The 19,097-nt window shown below is 43.4% G+C and overlaps 1 protein-coding gene across 1 annotated transcript in view; it reads right to left on the bottom strand.

The window, feature by feature from the left end:
* MCRIP1 (MAPK regulated corepressor interacting protein 1) overlaps nucleotides 1-19,097 on the bottom strand; it is a 101,892-nt gene that overhangs the window by 42,245 nt on the left and 40,550 nt on the right. Inside the window, exons 2-3 of the mRNA XM_078653824.1 lie at nucleotides 9,568-9,663; nucleotides 9,100-9,218 (exon numbers count right to left, since the gene is read on the bottom strand). Of these exons, the coding sequence (XP_078509950.1) occupies nucleotides 9,100-9,218; nucleotides 9,568-9,575 (127 nt within the window). The 5' untranslated portion in view covers nucleotides 9,576-9,663. The remainder of the gene's footprint in view (nucleotides 1-9,099; nucleotides 9,219-9,567; nucleotides 9,664-19,097) is intronic.

Raw genomic sequence — 19,097 nt, 5'->3', positions numbered from 1 at the left:
TTTATTTTACTATGCTCCAGCGTAATTGGTGGCTGAAACTGAATAGAAGAAGGAAGAGAAGGTGAGTGAACAGAGCTAACTGGAGAAGCTTCCAAAGGCAGGGCACCATGAGAATGCTGGATCGGGTACACCAACTGCTGTACGATGCAGTTTTCGAACACACCACCGGCCGCCTGCACCTGCCCCAAACGACGCATGGAATTTTGTGTCCCTTAAAAGTTAGGAAAAAGAGGGTGGGTGGAGACAGTAGGCAACCACCAGCGTTAAGCTGATGGGGCATTTTGCCATCCTTCCACTAGCCACCTAAATATTAGCTGATGAATCTCACGACCAGATTCTTAAATGGTGTTGGTTTGGTGTGCCACTGGGGAAGGTGGACTACAACCACCTGATTGGCACTGTGGTACTGGTACCTTGGCGGAGTACAGACTACTTGGCTACTGCCTTTTCCCATCAAGGGTCAAACCAGCGCCAATATTTCAGTGGCAGATTTACATTTCTCAAGCTCTTCTATGGGCAGCACATACACCTCTAGACTTGGATACATTTGAAGCGTTTAAGAATGTTGCTTACTTTTTAAATATTGTTTCCCTAACACTGACATCCATAACAACTCTCAACCCCTTAAGCCCCATTACCCTTTCAATCACTGAGCCTCCTCTTTGGTTGCATCATGTTTTTTTTAAATGTTATTTAGTACATCACAGTGACTGTTGGCGTTGGGGAATCTCAGGCTCAACTACCATACGCCTGTCCCGACCCCCAAACTCGATGACTAAAAGAGGTCTCTGGTTCTCGCTGCCTCTGCAGTTCCCATCACAGATGGACCCAAGTTAATACAGGATCGTTCCCACTCTCTCTTCCCTGACCTAGAGGCTATTGATTTCAACGCGAGGAGCCTCCTCAACAGGACAACACCTTGATCTGCTTTTCAGCCCGCAGAGATGTCACCTCCTCTCCAGACTCTCCCTTCAGCAGGCTCTCAGCCGGTTTGGCCGTTCAAGCATGTGTGTGCCGATACTGATCTGAGCACCCTTGATCTGCTTTTCAGCCCGCAGAGATGTCACCTCGTCTTCAGACTCTCCCTACAGCAGGCTCTCAGCCGGTTTGGCCGTTCAAGCATGTGTGTGCCGATACTGATCTGAGCACCCTTGATCTGCTTTTCAGCCCGCAGAGATGTCACCTCCTCTCCAGACTCTCCCTTCAGCAGGCTCTCAGCCGGTTTGGCCGTTCAAGCATGTGTGTGCCGATGACTTATCTGAGCATTCACAAGATGCGCAGGGTTGGCGCTTCTGCTGTTTTAGCTGCAGAGGGCGCCAAAGTAGTAAATATACCGCGAAAATCTAATTACTCAATTACAGCAGAAAATCGAATTATCTCCTCGCCCGCTCTGCCGTCAGAGTCCTAGCTAATGAGGTTTTACTTCTTGGGTGCAGATAGATAGAGAAGAAACAGTGGAACTCCGTCCCCGGTGCAGTCTAGCAATAATATGGCACTGCTCCCCTTAACATACTCTGTGCCCTTATTGAACAGGGAAGGAGTAAATATAAATGTAAAATGGTTTCAGTGGGCTTGCATTTGTTTTTAAAAGATGCGACGCACAGTGTGAGTGCTCGAGCAGGGTCCGGTAAAAGGTGCCGCCACCTCTTGTTCGTTGGAGAGGTATTTCTGCCTCTAGACGCTCTCCAGAGTCCCTCACCCTCCCGCGGCCTGCCTGGTGCCGTGTGGAAGCCACAGGCATTCGCCTGAATGACTGTGAACCTGCTTTCTTGCGGGTTGGACGGTGGGCGTTTGAAGAAGTTGCAGCTTTTGCTGCAGAGTGTGTGTTCCTGTTAAGAGAAGTTCCAGCGGGGGGCTACCGGACCTTCATGTGAGGAAGGCGGTAGCCAGAGGAGCCAACTTCTACATTTCCTTGGGGCGACACCAAATTAAGGCCCAATTCGAGCCGTTATTTATGTGACGTCATAGGAAGTGATATCAAGGGCCATTGGATCACCGGAAGAGGCTCTAACGAAAGTGGCATTGCCGGAAGTTATATGTATTATGTGGCCGTACGTAGAAAATGAGTTAAATAGTTAGCAAACTAGAACAAATGCCTCGCAATACCACCTAGAATTATGGTGTGGATGGTGATGTTATTGGAATGTATGGATTGCTGTGCAGTGGAGTGTCAGTTGGATCCTGTGCTGAGCAGCAGAGAGGTTGCTCCTGGTGGGGCTTTATTTACATCTTTATTGGAACACCTACTTAACATCTAAGAACAATAAACGTATTCATCTTTAACCTAACCACGTCTACTGGAACTCCTCACCTACGACATAAAATAAACTGGTGACTAGTTGGATCAAAAAACTATGAGTGAGCACTTACTTCAAGCTTCATAAGGAAGAAGGTAGACAGAAGTCAGTACGAGAAATAGGACAGTAGACTAATAAAAAGTATTCAACAAAACATCAGTCTTCCCTAAAGCCGATGAGGGCAAGCACCCAAAAGCCGACCCCAAGGAACAAAGCATAATTTCAGATTTAGGAAAAGACAGTGAAGGGATTAGCTATCCGGGGATGCAGAAAGGCAGGTACTGACTCCATGTAAGCAAAACGTGAAACCTTATCATCAATGACCAGTCATAGTTGGGATGGCACTGCACGCCTGCTTCAGCCCTCACTGTAACACAGCCCTGCTGGTCTCCTCTCTTAGCAGCAGTGTCCAGGCAAAGCTCAGGAAACAAAAGTCTCCAATCATCCCATAACACCGTTCCCGTTTGGCTCTACATCCCTGAACAGTCTCAATGGGATTCCTCCTTCCAAATGGTCACCATAGCCCCAAGGTTGCCACATTTCCATGTTTGCCTCTCTTGATTACAGAGGGAAAGGGCACAGGGTTAATGGACAAGGATTCAAGAGAATGCCCAATGTCACTGTCCTCTTTATGCAAAACAACAGTTGATGGACAGAACGCAGAACAATGTCATACATTCACCCCAGTACAGAGATCTGGGCCTAAATCCATCGTTTTTTTGCACTCCACACCACCCCAGTTCAGACATGGCCATATGCAAATCAGCCTTGAGCCTGGATCCTGGCTGAAGACGGCTGAAAGCCAGAAACCGGTCCTAGGATGCTTGATTCCGGTCCAGGAAAGACATGGCTTGGCAGTTCGGGCTGGACTGTTCCCATGAGGCACAGGGTCAAGGCTGATTTGCATATGGCCATGTCTGAACTGGGGTGGTGTGGAGTGCAAAAAAACGATGGATTTAGGCTCAGATCTCTGTACTGGGGTGAATGTATGACATTGTTCTGCATTCTGTCCATCAACTGTTGTTTTTGCACTGTCCTCTTTATGGCCTCCCCTGCCCAGTAGAAGGATAATCCTGCATATCCTAGCATCCACTAGTGCCTTTGAACTCTCTTGTGAAGTCTTGGTGAGTGCAATGTTAAAATCAGCAAACATACTGTTGGTTTACTTCTCCTTGGCAATAGCAGCTTTGAGGATGCCAATTCGCTTTTCGACTCTGCACACCCTTGACATTGACCCGTAATTTGCCCTCAGTATTGGTCACTGCCAGATTGATGCTTTATACTAAGAGGACTCCCTCACCTATCGTGAGATAAGAAGTAATTAAACCAGCAGTGCTCTCTGCCTGAAGTACTCCTCGGCTGCTGTGGACTCCATAGATTGTGAGGCTCTTCAGGCTCTTTTTTGTTCTTTCGGCACAGATGTATCCCGAGTGTAGCCCCCTTTATCTTGCTTTCCCATCTTCATTTCTTCTGATCACAATGAATCTCATAGACTGGTGTATGACCCCCATGAAACATGTAGACCGCTGATGTGAAGGACTGGTAGAGCATCCCAAATACATCTCCTAGTTTCTTTAACCTTACCACCATCCCATCCCTATTTTTTATTTAAGTGGTGCGTTTCGGCATAGGAGGTAATTGTAATAACCCTCACAGATCCCACCGAATTTCTACATTCAGATATTCTTCCTCCTGGTGGAGGTGGTACCTACCTGGACTACTCCATGCCTAGATAGGAGACCCGATGATGAAAAAGTCCGCTAGGAGTATGCCAGGGAAGATCATATACACCACTGGCTGAAACTTGTGGGTGAGGGTCTCCAAAATCTTTTTGCTGAGACTCTGGAACCTAGAATGGTGAGGTTTCACTCATTTTTGATTTTTCTATTTTTACACACGGAAGCAGAGTGAATCTATTTTGCTTCTAGCTCCCCCTTTATGATTTTTGAGTTCATGTTTTTACTTCATTGTCTGCTGATTAAGCAGCGCTACTTTTGGGGGTCTGTATTGAACCTGGTTAATTAGAACCCAAGTTGTATATATGCACTGTCTCAGTGCGGCTCTTAAGTGTCGTTTGGAAACAAGTCTTTTGGCTTGCTATATCCTCATTTCTAAAGAGTGCGGAATAAGGAAGAGAGGATGGAGGCGGGGGAATGCTCCAATTATTTACCTGTAATCTTCATTACACCAAGTTCTACTCTTCCTCATCGAAGTCCTGCTACCTCGAGAACAATTTGGACAAGAATACTGATGTGGTATTCTTGTTAACAAAATCACAGATACAGTAAGTAGCTGTAATTTTAGAGATCACAGTATTGCAAGTTGGGTCCCAGCAGTGCCGTATGAAATGGAGAATTACTGCAGGATAGGAATTAGCAAACGATTCCTGCAGTAATTTCCCCTTTTCAGGCGTGTTCACACCTGTACCGATTAGAAGGTTTTACCTGATCAAATCTCTGGGGTGGGAGAAAGGAAGAAAGGGAATTCGGGATACAGTATTTCTGACTTTCCTGTAATTCACGATCCGGCTGAATCGGGAACAACAATACAGTTGGAATTTGGAGTCTTAATGTGCTGCACAGCAATTAGCGAGAATGCCAATAAACATGGTGGAGGGAAACAGATCAGTAGCTCCAATTTGAAGACCCATTCCATCTGCATGTTCACTATAGTCAATGTTAAAAAAAAAAAAAGCAAGCTGGCAAAAATGTACCAATTTTAGTAGCCTTGCACGTCTATGTAATAGTGATTGCCAGATACTCGAATAGGTTCAAGGCAGGAGGGCAAATTCTACACTGCTGAAATTTTAGGATATTAGAGTACACTTGGTGAAATTATACAGGTCCCCAAAGAAACAGTGCTGGTAGAGCCCAAAAGTGAGGAATCTGATGATACAGAAGTGTGCATGCGTTACTACCCTTTAACAACATGGCCAATCAGTGGCAACTACCTCTCAGCACGAAAAATGCTTTGGCTGCAGCTGCCTCCATGAAAATGGTGAGGGAACATCTGCTAGCCAAATGAAAAAGAAAACGTCAAACAAAACAAATGCCTACTGCTGGTAATTTTGGGTCAAATGAAAGGTGCTATTTGGATGAATAAACACTGTTTGGGAAAATATATATATATATATATATATATATATATATATATATATATATATATACACACATGTAGACTGGATTCTGTAGAATACACTTTCGTATTACATAACTGATTATGCAAACCCTATATTTAAAAGTACAATTAGAGCCCTGATCTGCAACCACAGGCTGCCTGTAAGATTTTGCCATTCCTGGTACCCAATGCAGCTATGGCTATTAGAACTGAGCCTCCTAAGAGAAAAATGGTGTTTATGATGCTTATGCTGGAATTGGTGTTTCCTATTGAGAAAGGAGTGCTTTATTTATTTATCAGTATCTTTCATAGACATCCCAATCTGCTGACAAGCTAATTCAGAATGCCCGGGAACGAAAAGAAAACAGGGCCAACTAGAAGAGGGTAAGAAAAGCACAAAGAAGAGCAATTCATAGCTCTTAGACGGTTTCGCTCAAGTTCCTGTTATCTATAAGAAACTGTTTGCGAAGTGCTCACTTATACCGGGAGGCTTCTTTGCGCTAGGACAAGTGAGAAAGTAAGGGGTTGGAAATGGAAAGCTGAGAAAGAGCAACTAGCAAAAGAGATAGGTTTTTAATGTCTCATGTAACAGTAAAAGAGGAAAGCGTGCTTTTCCTCTGAAAACTCCAAAGTGAGACAATACCAGTAATCTGTCTGTTGTTTTGAATTTGTTCACAGACTGAAGTGTTTATGTGCACCAATTCCAGGACTGTAATACTGGAAGTATAAATAGTAGTTTTGACATACTTTACCCGGTTACAATTACCATACATTCATTCGGGATCCTTACCTGCTCCACCTCACCTCACCTCTTCTTCTCCCTTTACACCAAATTTATGAGCCGAAACAGACCACTCCTGCTTGCATCCTAGCTAAATTCAAACCTAAGGCAGTTATTTACTTGGTCTCTTATCCTCTTACATTTAAGACTGAGGAACCTAATTTGGGGGGTCTCCTCGTTTTTTCTATTTCCCAATCCCAGTTGTCACTCACCATTGATTGGCTGTACGACTACACAGCACAATAGCACTGTGCCGCATAACTCCCTCCCTAACAAGTTTTGCATTTTCAGCGCCGGGACACCTCCTTGTGAGGTAGCTGTTCGCGCTTTATAAATATCAGTATTGTTATTATAATCTTTTACGGTAAAAAGCCTTGTTTACAAGACGTTTGTCTTGGAACGCATCAGGATTTGTATTTATCAATGTACTTAAGCATTATTAGCAATAAAATGAAATGTACTGCTTTTGCTTTCATTGATGTTTGGATATCTTTTCAGGCGTATGATATAAAATAATGCATTTGCTGTGATGCAAGTGCCCTAAACAGGATAAATGTGCGAAAATAAACCACCACTCATAGTGCATGTATATTTTTGTATATACATTACAATGGATATATACTATATAATATGTTTGTAAAAACAATTGTTAAACATTGCGCTTTGTTTACAATATTACTGTGCAGTACCTGCCACATTACTTTGTATAGAATAGATCTTAACTGTACAGCTATTGCATCAACCACAAAGCACTTGACCGTTCTCAGCCAATTTAGATATTCACCACATTTTGAATTATATTTTTATTTATTGCACAATGTTGTGCATCACAAACAGACTAATTCATGTTTTTTAATTATTTATCCATTTTAGGAATCTGAAAAAAAGCGTTTTGATAACCATACAGAGTTGCCCTACATCTTCTGCTCTATTATGTTGACATTTCTTTGTAATAAATTCCCTACGAAAGCCTTTTGTGCCTGTTTACTTGTATATCCAGGTTCCTGTTGAGTTGAATTCTCTTATTAACCGTACGATTACTTAAAATCTTTATAGTAAAACACAATAAATGGCTAAAATACAATAATATGCACCATGCCAGCGTGGGCGCAGTTTTTAACAGAATGCTCCTAAAGGAAACTGCGTCACCATGAGTATAAGTTGTGTTTATGCTCCAATTCACCCCAGTTTGTATTTAGACCTGTGAAACAAGAAAAAGAACCCTATTTGCATGAACTTCATCAGTAATTGTTTCCAGGTCTAGTTAAGCTCCCTTCGAGGGCCAACTCTTTCTTGTTGTCTATTTGGCCACTCTACGGGTCCTTAAGTTAGACAGCTTCCACCAAAATGGAGCGCCAGCTAATTTGATTACTATGTTAATGAAGCTCTCAGGTCAGCCCTCTGTTGCTTGGAGTCGAGTATTGTTCTTATTTGGTGAATGAACTTGCCTACTATAGCTGGTAGGGAGGTTGTTGATTGAGGATTGCGTTCCCTCCTATTAAACCCCCTTTCTCTGATTACATGTGCTTTCCTCTTTCAGTACCTGTCCTAAGACTTGTGTATTCTTCTATTTCAGTGTGCCTGGCGGAATAACTAACGCCCAGCTTACCGTCTTCTGAAACTCACAACTCTTGCCTCTGACCCTGTGCCGTGAGGTTCTGCAGATTGGATGGGAACAGTCGAATGTTCTCCCCATCACACACTTTGTAAGGAGGAACACATTTACTCACTCAGCTAACCCTGAGACAGGAGGAAACCCTCTACGTGACTAGATTTGTGACCTGGGATCAGAGGGGGGAATACAATGTGTGTCCGAAGAAAAAGGATCCCAATGAGCAGCAGGGAGAGGAACATTGCAAGGATTTCCTAGAAAGAGTAAGCAGTCCTTCTGCTTCAATATGCTCAGTAGATAAAGACATGGCAAGAAGAGTGTCTCTCACCAGAGCTTCCCTTCTTTCCAGAAGAGATGATACATGGTGAGGTGGTCAGTAGGGGACAGATTTTTACACTTCCAGTCCTGCTGGCGTGAGATCATCACTGCCTTATCAGCTACGATCTGCCATTAGGTCCACAGTTACAATACTAGGAGGGGTCTGGGAGACTCCAGCCTCTCATAGATGTTATACTGCGTTAGCGGTGCTACTGCAAGAAGGCTTGTCACACGCTGTTTGGGCAGGTAGAGAGAGCCCCAAGTACAAACAGTGGATAGACTCCTTGGTATATTGTACCAAGCAAAGAGGAGTCTATGCTTCGCTCATGCCACTCGCGCCTTAACCCAGAGACATTTGGACCCATCTTAGATATTGTTATGAAGAGCCATCAAGGTTGAAGTAGGTGCACTCTCATTGCTTCTAGCATGGCGTATACTACTACAATGACACTGAAATTACCACTTTCGCCATTGGATTTCTGTGTAAACCTGGCAGATGTAATCATAATTACTAATGTAAGAGACTAAAGGAGGGGTGGGTTCTCGAAGTCTCCTTTGCAGAAAAACAGCAAAACTCTGACGGCACTCTGACGATATGTTACTCTAATCCTGTAAATGCATACTAAATCTTCAAATTGTGAGTATTTAATGTCTTTTTATCATATTACAATAAAAGTTTAAAACATATTATACTTGATTGTACCTCGTAGGATCTGACAAGATACTGTTGCAGGATTTGATGAGAATCTCAAAAACAACCGCAGATGCTACAAAGAACGAGAGACCGTCAAATAGAAGAGAATGCATGCAACTGGTTAATTCAAACATACACAGCCAGTAATTTTAACTACCACTACAGTCTGTTAATGCATGTTAAAAAAGAATTTGAACATCCGTTGCACTGAACCATCAGAAGCTATATCTTTCTTCGCCAGTTCCTCTGTGCCCAATAAACCCAACCTCGCCACACAAACCTTCATAGATGAAGCGTACATTCTCTTCATGCGCTGGAGTGAAGATCTCACTGCTGTTAGTTGGCGATCGTGGGCTGCTGTTCCTCTTCCCATTGTAGACAATTCTCTGCACCGGGGAACTGCAGGAGAAGTTTGATGGTCAAAGAAAGGGACACACAAGCTGAGGTGCACTAGATCAAAGGTACAGAATAAAAAGCTCAACTAGGCGAGGTACACAGGGGTCTGAGGAGGGAATAAGGGGCCTCAACAGAGTGAGATTTACCTAGGAGGTTTTAACAGTAATCTATGAGTATACATAGAGAGGAAGGAGAGCTCTATTGCAGATGGCCATGAAGGAGCAATCTTATCTCCAGTTTACACATGGTGAGGATATATGCGCTGTCTCACAGGCACATAGGACATGGTAAAGGGGGGCTTTGTTTCAAGTGGTAGTTTTTAGGCTAGCAATGGTGACTTTAAACTGATTACCTCATCATCGCGGACAGTTTTTCTGTGCTCACTCTGCCACTTTAATGCTTCCCCGTTTGATGCCAGTTGGAATACACTTAAGGACTTAGGCAGCCTCTAGAAGAATAAGAAACATCAACTCGTATTAATAAACAGAGTTGGAGGATTGATGCTGACAAGAGACAGTGATTATGGAGAGGTCTGTCACCATCACTACAGTACTCTCGAGTGGGCTCTCTTCACCAAAGAGTACCCAGCTTACCTTTCCCACTCCAGTGAACTCAGTGAAGTCACTCATCTTCTACTGGACTTCTTCTGCATGAATCTTCACTCAAGGGACACCGTTAAACCATTTTTGATCTGTGGTCCAAGATCTTTAAAGGAATGATTTTAAAAAGAAGCTGATAGTCGGTCTTGCCCTTTTCCACCCATTCTTCCCTGATAACAATAACCCTTGGTCCAGCAGGCTGCTGACATCTTAAAGATAGGAGATTCAGCCATATCAATTCCGAGTTGAGGAATCAATCAGAGGTGGCTCCTCTTTTCCGATTAAATGTGATGAAATACCACTGATAGTTTTCTATACACAATGTTAAAACAAACAATATAAAATTCATGTAAACATTTTAAATATCCGCATTTATTTTGTTTCAACAGCATAAAACAGACTTTGAGGAGCTCAAAAATCCTACCTCACATAACGTCCCATTAAACAAAAATAAAATACTCCACACTTGCTGGTAATCTAGGGCTATGGCACCTTGGACATTATTCCCAGGCCCTCAACAAATTATGAGACCCAGATTTGCTTTTGCCGTGCGGGATCCACAAAGCATCCCATACTATTCTAGTCCCTTTTCCAAAAAGACAAAGTACAACCACACCCTATCGAGTAAATATGACAAGACTGCATAAAGTACAGTTTATTTTACCAGCAGACCTCACAAGACAGGGGATCCTTAATAGGGGTACCACTCTATGTTCCATCTTGTCTCTCAAAAACAGCTGACTTATTCTGAACCTTGTACACAAACTTTTCAGGATGCTATCAGCAATCGTCGTTAGGTACTCTTCCCCAGCAAATCTAAACTTGAACTGTAAGTTCTCCTCTGCTCGGACTCTAACTGCAACTCTATCAGGAAGGTCTTTACAGAACATCTTCGAAGATACATCTTTCACCCCACCGGCCATTTCTTCCTTAACAACTATGCCAGCAGTGTGTGTGACCCAATGCAGATTCATGAATTAACAACAGTTTGCGATATATTTAACCACATGCTAGTCCTTTATTGTTCTAGATTACATAGAGCATTAAAGACGTCAAGAACATCAAATCTGTTTTTGTTGTGATTTTAGTGTGATCACGAATGAGGATCACATATATTTCTGCTACAATCATTAGAGGTGAGCAAGCCAACAAATTAACAGGGAAAGACGAGCCAAAAGTCACGACGGCTGTAAAAGCCCGTGCACGAACCAAGCCCTGAAAATATTTGGCACGTAAATCATGAAACAGACATCAACTCAGAGTATGAGAGGTGTCTTCAAAAGTCAATAAAGTGTATTTCTTTAGCACAGGAATTGTAAAGAGTATTTATTAAAAGTGAGTGTTTTTAAAAATGATTTGAGAAACATTCCTGCAACCTCCCGGACCACTAGCCTATTAGTGAACTAAGGCAAGTCATTTGTCATGTATACCTTAAATGTTGCCTAGATTCTTACTATAGATGAAGCAACATTATAGGCTTCTAAATCAAACACAAGAGCAGTCTCGAACTCGCATATTTGAAGGTGCTCTCATATGTGAAAAAACTCTATGAAATAAAGTATTTGCCTAGGATCACACAATTTGCTCAAGCAGAGAAAGTTGATGCGGATCACAAGTTTTCCAGTTTCACACTGCACAATTCAGCCACTATATAGATATCTCTATCTGACTTCAAAGGTTAATGCTGAATCCTTAATTCTATAGTGTGGTAGTCAAGATACAGATTTTATTTTGCCCAGTTTTATATCGAGCGAAACTTGCTCAAGTACATTAGAGTGCTTCATAACAAACACAGACTACGTTACACTTTTTGTTTTCGGCACTGGGAGATTTGCTGAGATTCATAGGATGCTAAAGCGAGCCCGGGGTTCAAACCCACTTCCCAATAATACATGGGCGGTAGCAGTAGCCAATAGACCACATCGCCTCCTGTGAAAGCTCAGCTCATATTGGGTTCGAGGTTCCAAGAGAACCTCGAGCTGAGCCACAGTCAAGAATCTAGCTTGAGCTTTAAGTGACTAGCATACCTCTAACTACAACTACTGTTGAGGTTCCAACAGGTATGATAAGGACTACTCTGAGGAATGTTTCATCCAGAGTCTTAATCGGACCAGCAGTGCCCCATCCTCGCATTTCAGCAGCATATGTAGCTTTAGCTCCTGCCTTAACACTAAAAGCAATTCCTAAATGACTGGATCTTGTTAGAGTGACTAAATCTCTAAATACACTCTTGCGTCTGGTTTTAGTTGCACTCCAGAAATTTGACGTCACAATCCTCATCTCCAAATAGCACTATGCATTAACCTGCTCAAAAAATTGGCCAAACATGTATTACCTTTGTTTTAGATATTATTTATCTCAGGCTTCGTCTCTATATGGTTTCTCTTGCAGCCCTTTTAGCAGCTGTTGAGTGCTCTGAAATTATGAGCTATCGGGACCTCATTGTCATGAAATAGCAGAACCGAGACGTCAATCTTGCCTATCTTAGTGACCTCCCCACCTGAAACGTACAAGATGTGGTGAAGCCTGACTAGAAGTATATTAAAATTAAATGGGTACAGGACACAGCCCTATTAGATGTAATTGTTTTGTTGGTGGGATTTACTTATTCAGATGCCAAAGCAGACCATTGTTTTTTTTCTCAACGTACAGTGCCATGATGGGCTGTATTTGCACATTATCGACCCCCAAAGGTCTTCAACGTAGTCCACAACAATGGCCTACTAATGAAATACAAGGCCAATGAATGCTGAATACCAAGTACCACCTTTCAAGGTCACATACGTGTCCTTCCAAGGTGGCAATAAAAGGGATTGCTCCAGTTTTTACTATCTAGATGAATCTTTGATCCAACTGGTTACTTGCTCGCCAGCCTGCCCAGAATGAGCCAAACAGGGGGTGGGATTGCTATCATACATAGGTCCGAGTTCAAAGTAGCTTTTGATCCTGTGCCACTGTCAGGAGCGGAAGCAATGGCGTTTAACATCAAAATAAGGAACATACTTACCTTTCCTGGGCTGCTCATTTACAGACAACCCGGACCCAAGTCTCCGTTCTCCCAAGCTCTTTAAACGCCACGGGAATCATGTCTTGACTCCCCCATGTTTACCATACTAGGAGATTTTAACTTCCATTTAGAACGGGGTGATGATGCCTGGACCTCAGTGCTGCTAGACACCCTTGAAGCCTTTGGTCCTACTCGTTTTGTATTAAAACCTAGCCAAAAGGCTCAACATACTTTGGATGGGATCTTTACCAATAACCCATCTATTAGTATCGATAGGATCCTGCCACTTACGTGGACTGACCATATGGCTATTTTCTTTAACCTACCGTTTGGGCACAATAACCTTTTACTGTTACCCCCAGCACAGCCGACCAAAACACAGTCCTGGCGCAACTTAAGATTCGAGGAGCTAGCAGTCAAGTTAGATACAGCATGCCCAACCTGGGGGCAGACCTGAACTCTGCGGCCAATAACTATGAAAATTGGCTCAGGACCGCCATAGAGCAACTGGCCCCAGCAAAAATGGTCAAACAATGCAGGTCTAAACTCACTGCCTCATGGTATAACCTTGAGGTGAAAACCCTTAAAGTAACTTGCAGAAGCCTCGAACGAACATGGAGAGTGGACTACAGCACGCTAGCCAAATAGAGTTATAATCTAGCACTTACGAGCTACAAAATAACTATCATTAGCGGCAAAAAGAACTTCTACACCAATAAAATTGAGGGGGCTAAAAATTCCACTAGAGAACTCTTCAAGGCGGTTAATGCACTGTCCAAACTCCAACAGGGCGATGCTTTCGCTCCGGATCAAGTGCTGCGCGACAAAATGGCTATGTTCTTTCAGTCGAAGGTCCAAACAATATATCAAGAATTATAGAGCCTGAATTCAGGGCCCTTCTCCCCGCAGGTTCAGCCCGCGGAAGAAGCATCTTCTGCATCATGTATCCTGACTAGTTTGTCCCCCCTAACCATTAACAAGGTAAACGACCTCCTAACCTCGATTAAATCTGGCTCCCCCACGGACTCCTGCCCACCAGATATTATCCGTGGTGTCTCAAATATAGTCACTACGTTGCTTACCCCTCTCCTGAACACCGCCATTGGCACCGGGATTTTCCCGATCTCCTGGAAGAAGGCATGTGTAAGGCCTATCCTAAAGAAATCTTACCTGGATCCTCTCGAGGTGACCAACTATCACCCAATTTCCTGTCTGCCCCTTGCATCCAAGGTTCTGGAAAAAGCTGTTAACTCAGAGCTCACTGAATACTTAGAAAACAACAAGCTCTTAGATCCAACCCACTATGGTTTCTGGTCAGGCCACTCCACAGAATCGGCACTTATTATGCCCATGGAAGAAATACGATGGAAGATTGATAGGGGCGGGAGGGCTATTCTGATCCTACTGGACCCCTTAGCAGTGTTTGACATAGTTCACCATACTGTTCTCACGCATCGGCCGAAGGCAATAGGTATTGGACACACCACCATTGCCCTTCTCTCTTCTTTCCTCTCTGACAGAGAGCAAAGGGTTTGTTGGGACAATTTGAAATCTGGCAATTTTTACCTGCCAGGTGGAGTACCACAGAGGTCAGCACTCTCCCAAACATTGTTTAACATGTATGTCTCCCCTCTAGCCAAACTGATCAGGGACCATGGCTTTTCACTTGTATCATACGCAGATGATACTCAAATCATCATTTCTGTCTCATCAACAGCAGATCCAATTGCAGACAGATTCCATAGCTGTCTTGGCCATATTATGACCTGGATGCAAGAGAACTACCTAAAACTGAACGCCAAAAAGACTGAGGTCATGGAATTTGGCAATGGACCTCCCATTTGGACCCAGTCATGGTGGCCAGAAGAGGCAGGAGCATGCCCTGTTCCAGCCACCAAAGTCAGGAACCTGGAAATCCTGTGTTATGCCCAACTTAACTTCTCAGGACAAATAAACCACCTGACCTCTGCCTGCTATCTCCTCCAAAAAACACTCCGAAAAATCCTGCCCTTTTTACCCATGGAGTTGAGAAAAACAGTTGTGGTAGACCTCATTCTATCCCGCCTGGACTACTGTAACACTCTGTATCTGGGTGTAAATAAACGTCAATTGTCCAAATGCAATCCTTCCCGAATATTCCAAATTACAGTCATATCTCGGATGCCATCAGAAATTTACATTGGCTCCCAGTTGAGCAGCAAATTCAGTTCAAGGCTTTGTGCATTGTTCATAAAACCATGCATGGAGGGGCAGCCAACTACTTTCACAAATTTTTCCAATGGCATGCCCCCTGCCGGATATGAAGATCAGCTAATAAAGCTCTGCTGTCGGTGCCCAGAGCCAGAACGACCTGACGGGGAGGCAGATGCCTCATTTCTGGCATTGAAGCTCTGGAATGAACTTCCACTAAATATCAGGTTACTCTCTTCCAGATCTCAATTCAGGAGACAGATTAAAACTTGTCTCTTCCCTCGCAAACAGTGACCGAGACCTTCCTGACCTTCTGCGCTTTCTTGCCCTCTCGGCGCTAAGACGCCTCGGCATTTGTGCGCTTTACAAGACTTTTACTTACTTTACTTACTTTGTCAAAATTCTCCTTTCCTCCTTCTACTCACGAAACCAAAATAGAATTACACTTGCATAAATCTTAACTGCATAGTCAATGAGGGATATGTGACAACACGGACCAGTACCAGTTTTATCACATTTCTTGTGCTTTGGGACAATATTTGTTACCATCCATGAGATCAGGTACAGATCTTTCACCAACACGACATTCAATACTACGCACACAATTTAGCCCCACAGTTCAGCAACTTGCAACGCAAATATCCATGAACAGCAAGTTGGGACCAGGGAATTTTTTTCGTGCTTTGTAATTTTAGGGCCTTTGTAAACTCGGCCACAGAGAAATGTAATAGTTACTAATCTCCCAAAAAAAACGACTATATTTATCGTTAGTGGCTAAAAGAAAAAATTAGCTGATCAGCGTGGCCTTCTTGTCAATCAAATTCATGGCTGCACTGATATCTGAGATGGTTACCATTAATCGTTCTAAGCCCCTTCCCAAGAGTCACAGATTTATCAGAATATCCCCTTTGTGTAGCTTATCCATGGCTACCACCAAGTCGGGGGAGTAGACGTTGATATTCAGTTCCTTGTCTTCAAAAGGATCCCATCCTTCAGAGTGTGCTACATCCTGTCCCCCATATATGACACTGAAATAGTCACCACCTACCAGAAATATTACCCAAAACCTTTCTACTTTAGGAGCCCCAGAAGGCCTTCTAATCAACCATACCCTGAAGAATTCTCGGAAGGTTTAATATGCACATTATAAGTATTAACCAAATACAATACAATAGCTTCAAGGTGCTCTGAGCTTGACACACGGATAATTATATTAGTGGCAGACATCAGAGTTATGCCAGAGCCAACGCAGTGAAGACTAAAATTACCAAACCCCATATGGGCCTCGTCAAACGTTTTGAAAAACATAATGGTAGCCATCCATTTGTAATGGCTAGGCTTAGGTATGCTGACATCACTGGTCGCAAATTCAATGACACTTGTTATCCCCCATCTTAGACAAAGTGCCATTTCCATAGTCCAGGCAAAGCACTTAAAATACCATGCCAAGATGCATACAGTCCCTCAAGGCGAGTCAGCCTTGTTGGGCCATTGGCTGACAAACTCACGGTCTAACAGTCTCAAGGCTGGAAAGTGCTTGAAGCTTCAGCCGTCCCCATGTGAAAATACAAAAACATATTGGTCTAAATTGCTTCCAACTCCTGGGTGTCTTCTGGTATCTTGGAAGGAAAAAAATAACAAGGGACATACATCTTTATTTTTGGACCATGCGGACCCAATAACCCACCCAACTGACAACCCCCAAACCACAAAGCTTGACACCTCATGGTAACAAGAAAAGTATCACCAGAGGAATTAGCAGGGCTCCAAAAGACAGCCCCTTTAAGGTCTGCCCCGGAGAGACACCGCTATACCGTTGCCTCCCTGCACCACAATTTGTTTATGCAGACATCTCTGTTTCTCCCTGACATCCTTCCTACCAGTGATAATCCTTTTCAGAAACAATTAGTGATCCTGCACTCAAGAAACGTCATGCAACTTGCTAAAAAGTTGTGAATCCCCATGTGAGGTAAGACTTCAGGGACTCCAATGCAGGAACTGAGTCCAAGACCTCATCAGGACAAGAACACCAATCCACTATGGAAATAGGATAGGTGGATGCAGGAGGAAGAATACGATTGAAAGGCTATGCTGAACCCAAAGCATAAGAGATACTCGTACCAGTTAAATAGAAAAAAATAGTAAAAAGGCAGCCGCTGGGCCACGCCAGATTGTATGAGCATGCAATTGTATGGCTTCCGTAACCACATGAAAGGCAGAAAAAGAAGGCTCAATACGACTATAAACGATGAAGGCAAGGGATGTATTAAGATTTCCCCACTACAGTATCTGAGCAATCAGCCACTCCCCCCTCAGACAACTCACACATACTTACCTCACTGACGTTTCTAAACTAGACTAGTGTGTCTTTTGGGGAAAGCAAGGGCAAGAAGGACAGAGGTGTGTGTGAATCTCAGTAGGAACAATGGCGAAGGTGGCTAAGCTGGTTGGAGAAAAAGAGAAGACAAGGTCACCAAAATCATTAAAAAAAACTACCACCAATAAAGTCTCAATAGTATCTTCCCCAGAACGAGCCCTAGTCACAGTCAGTTTCATTCTCGTCTCATTGGCTTTGATGCACATCATTATCTTCCTTTCTGGTGCGGTCTCAATAGAGCAGACTTTAACGCTGTCTGGCCCTAGCCACCTTCTAGACAACTAAGGGGCACAGGATGGACCCATTCTTGACCATGGCTCAGCCTTTAGTTCGGTTAACAGGCGTGTCCATATCCCTTGAATATTCTGGGAAGGGTAGTTCCATGCTAACATGGTTCCCTCTTCTCCCTCGCAGTCTCTCATTCGCTTCCCAGCATCAGGTGATAGGACTTGATGGGGAAAATAGAAGAGACAGTCAACCACATCAGCTACTCCAGAAACCAGCAGTGAGGGTTAGTACAGCCCATTTACTGCTGCATGTGGCTTAGCTGCCTTAAAAATCCAATTGCTCTGTTATGCGTGTATGTCTTTAACACAAGAAAAATCTGGGGCTGGTTTGCCTGAGACACAGTAGACGTTTCTCCTCACAGCCCTTCGTTGGCACCCTGGCATCTTGTTGGTGCACTTCTAGGAATAAAGAGAAGATACTGGTAACCACAGCAACATCTCTGGAAACAAGTAGTGAGGGCATATGCAGAGCACTCACTGCTTCAGGCGGCTTTGAAGCTTTGAGAGGAACAATTCTAGTGAGGGGGTGTGTCCTTAGCCCTCAGAATATTAAAGGCAGGTAGTCTCACTCTGAAAATGCGCACTCTTCTTGGCTTCTGAAGATTGCACCTGTGTGGAGGAAAAGGGACTTCGGCACCTTCAGAACAGGCAGCTCGCAAATGAGATTGGATCATGGTATGACTGTGATGTCGAGTCTCTTCTCCAAACTATACCTAGCCAAACTAGATCTTCAATGGCATATCAAAAAGAAAAATATGTAGATCCCTCAAGCTTATTTTGTGAATGCAACTGTATTCGTTTCACTGGGATCTATTTTTGCCCAAAGATTCACATAATTCTAATCCAAATTGAATGAAACATCCTACACTAATTTACTTTCATAGAGTTAACCAGTTAACCACATTGTGTTCTTGAAGCAATTCTCTGGCGTGGTTCTATTGTCCTGGTACGAATTCATTTACACTAGCCAGGGGTGCACTTGTCTTCATAGCGCTCTAATCCATGTGCATGCATCTTCTGCCACCTGACTGACAAAAGTCACTCTGAGTTGGCATATCTCGACTTTTAGGCAGTTGGTTTGTTCACCTCAGTTTCATCAAGTACAAAAATTAAGCCATCTTGTGGGCTCAAAAATCTCCTTCAATAACTATGTCAAGAATGACCCCTTGAAAGCAGCCTGGTAAATCAACAGTGGGTTGACGTTGATCCTAAACCCTGAACCGGGAATGTTAATGTTTTTCCTCCATGCTTTGCACAGTTGAAAATCAGCTGGAAAACTCACTTGGCACTATCAGACCTTGGGGATCAATCAGTTAAGTATATTTTTGCAAGTAATCTGGACATTGCTCCACCAAGAATCTGTAGAGAGTAACAAAGGACTGAGTGCCGGTAGAGCACGTGATTCCATTTTCTCAGGTTCAG

Source organism: Lissotriton helveticus, chromosome 7 (genome assembly GCF_964261635.1).
Source record: "Lissotriton helveticus chromosome 7, aLisHel1.1, whole genome shotgun sequence".
NCBI lineage: Eukaryota > Metazoa > Chordata > Amphibia > Caudata > Salamandridae > Lissotriton > Lissotriton helveticus.
Note: the sequence above shows the minus strand (reverse complement) of the source record. Positions and strands in the feature narration are given on the sequence as shown.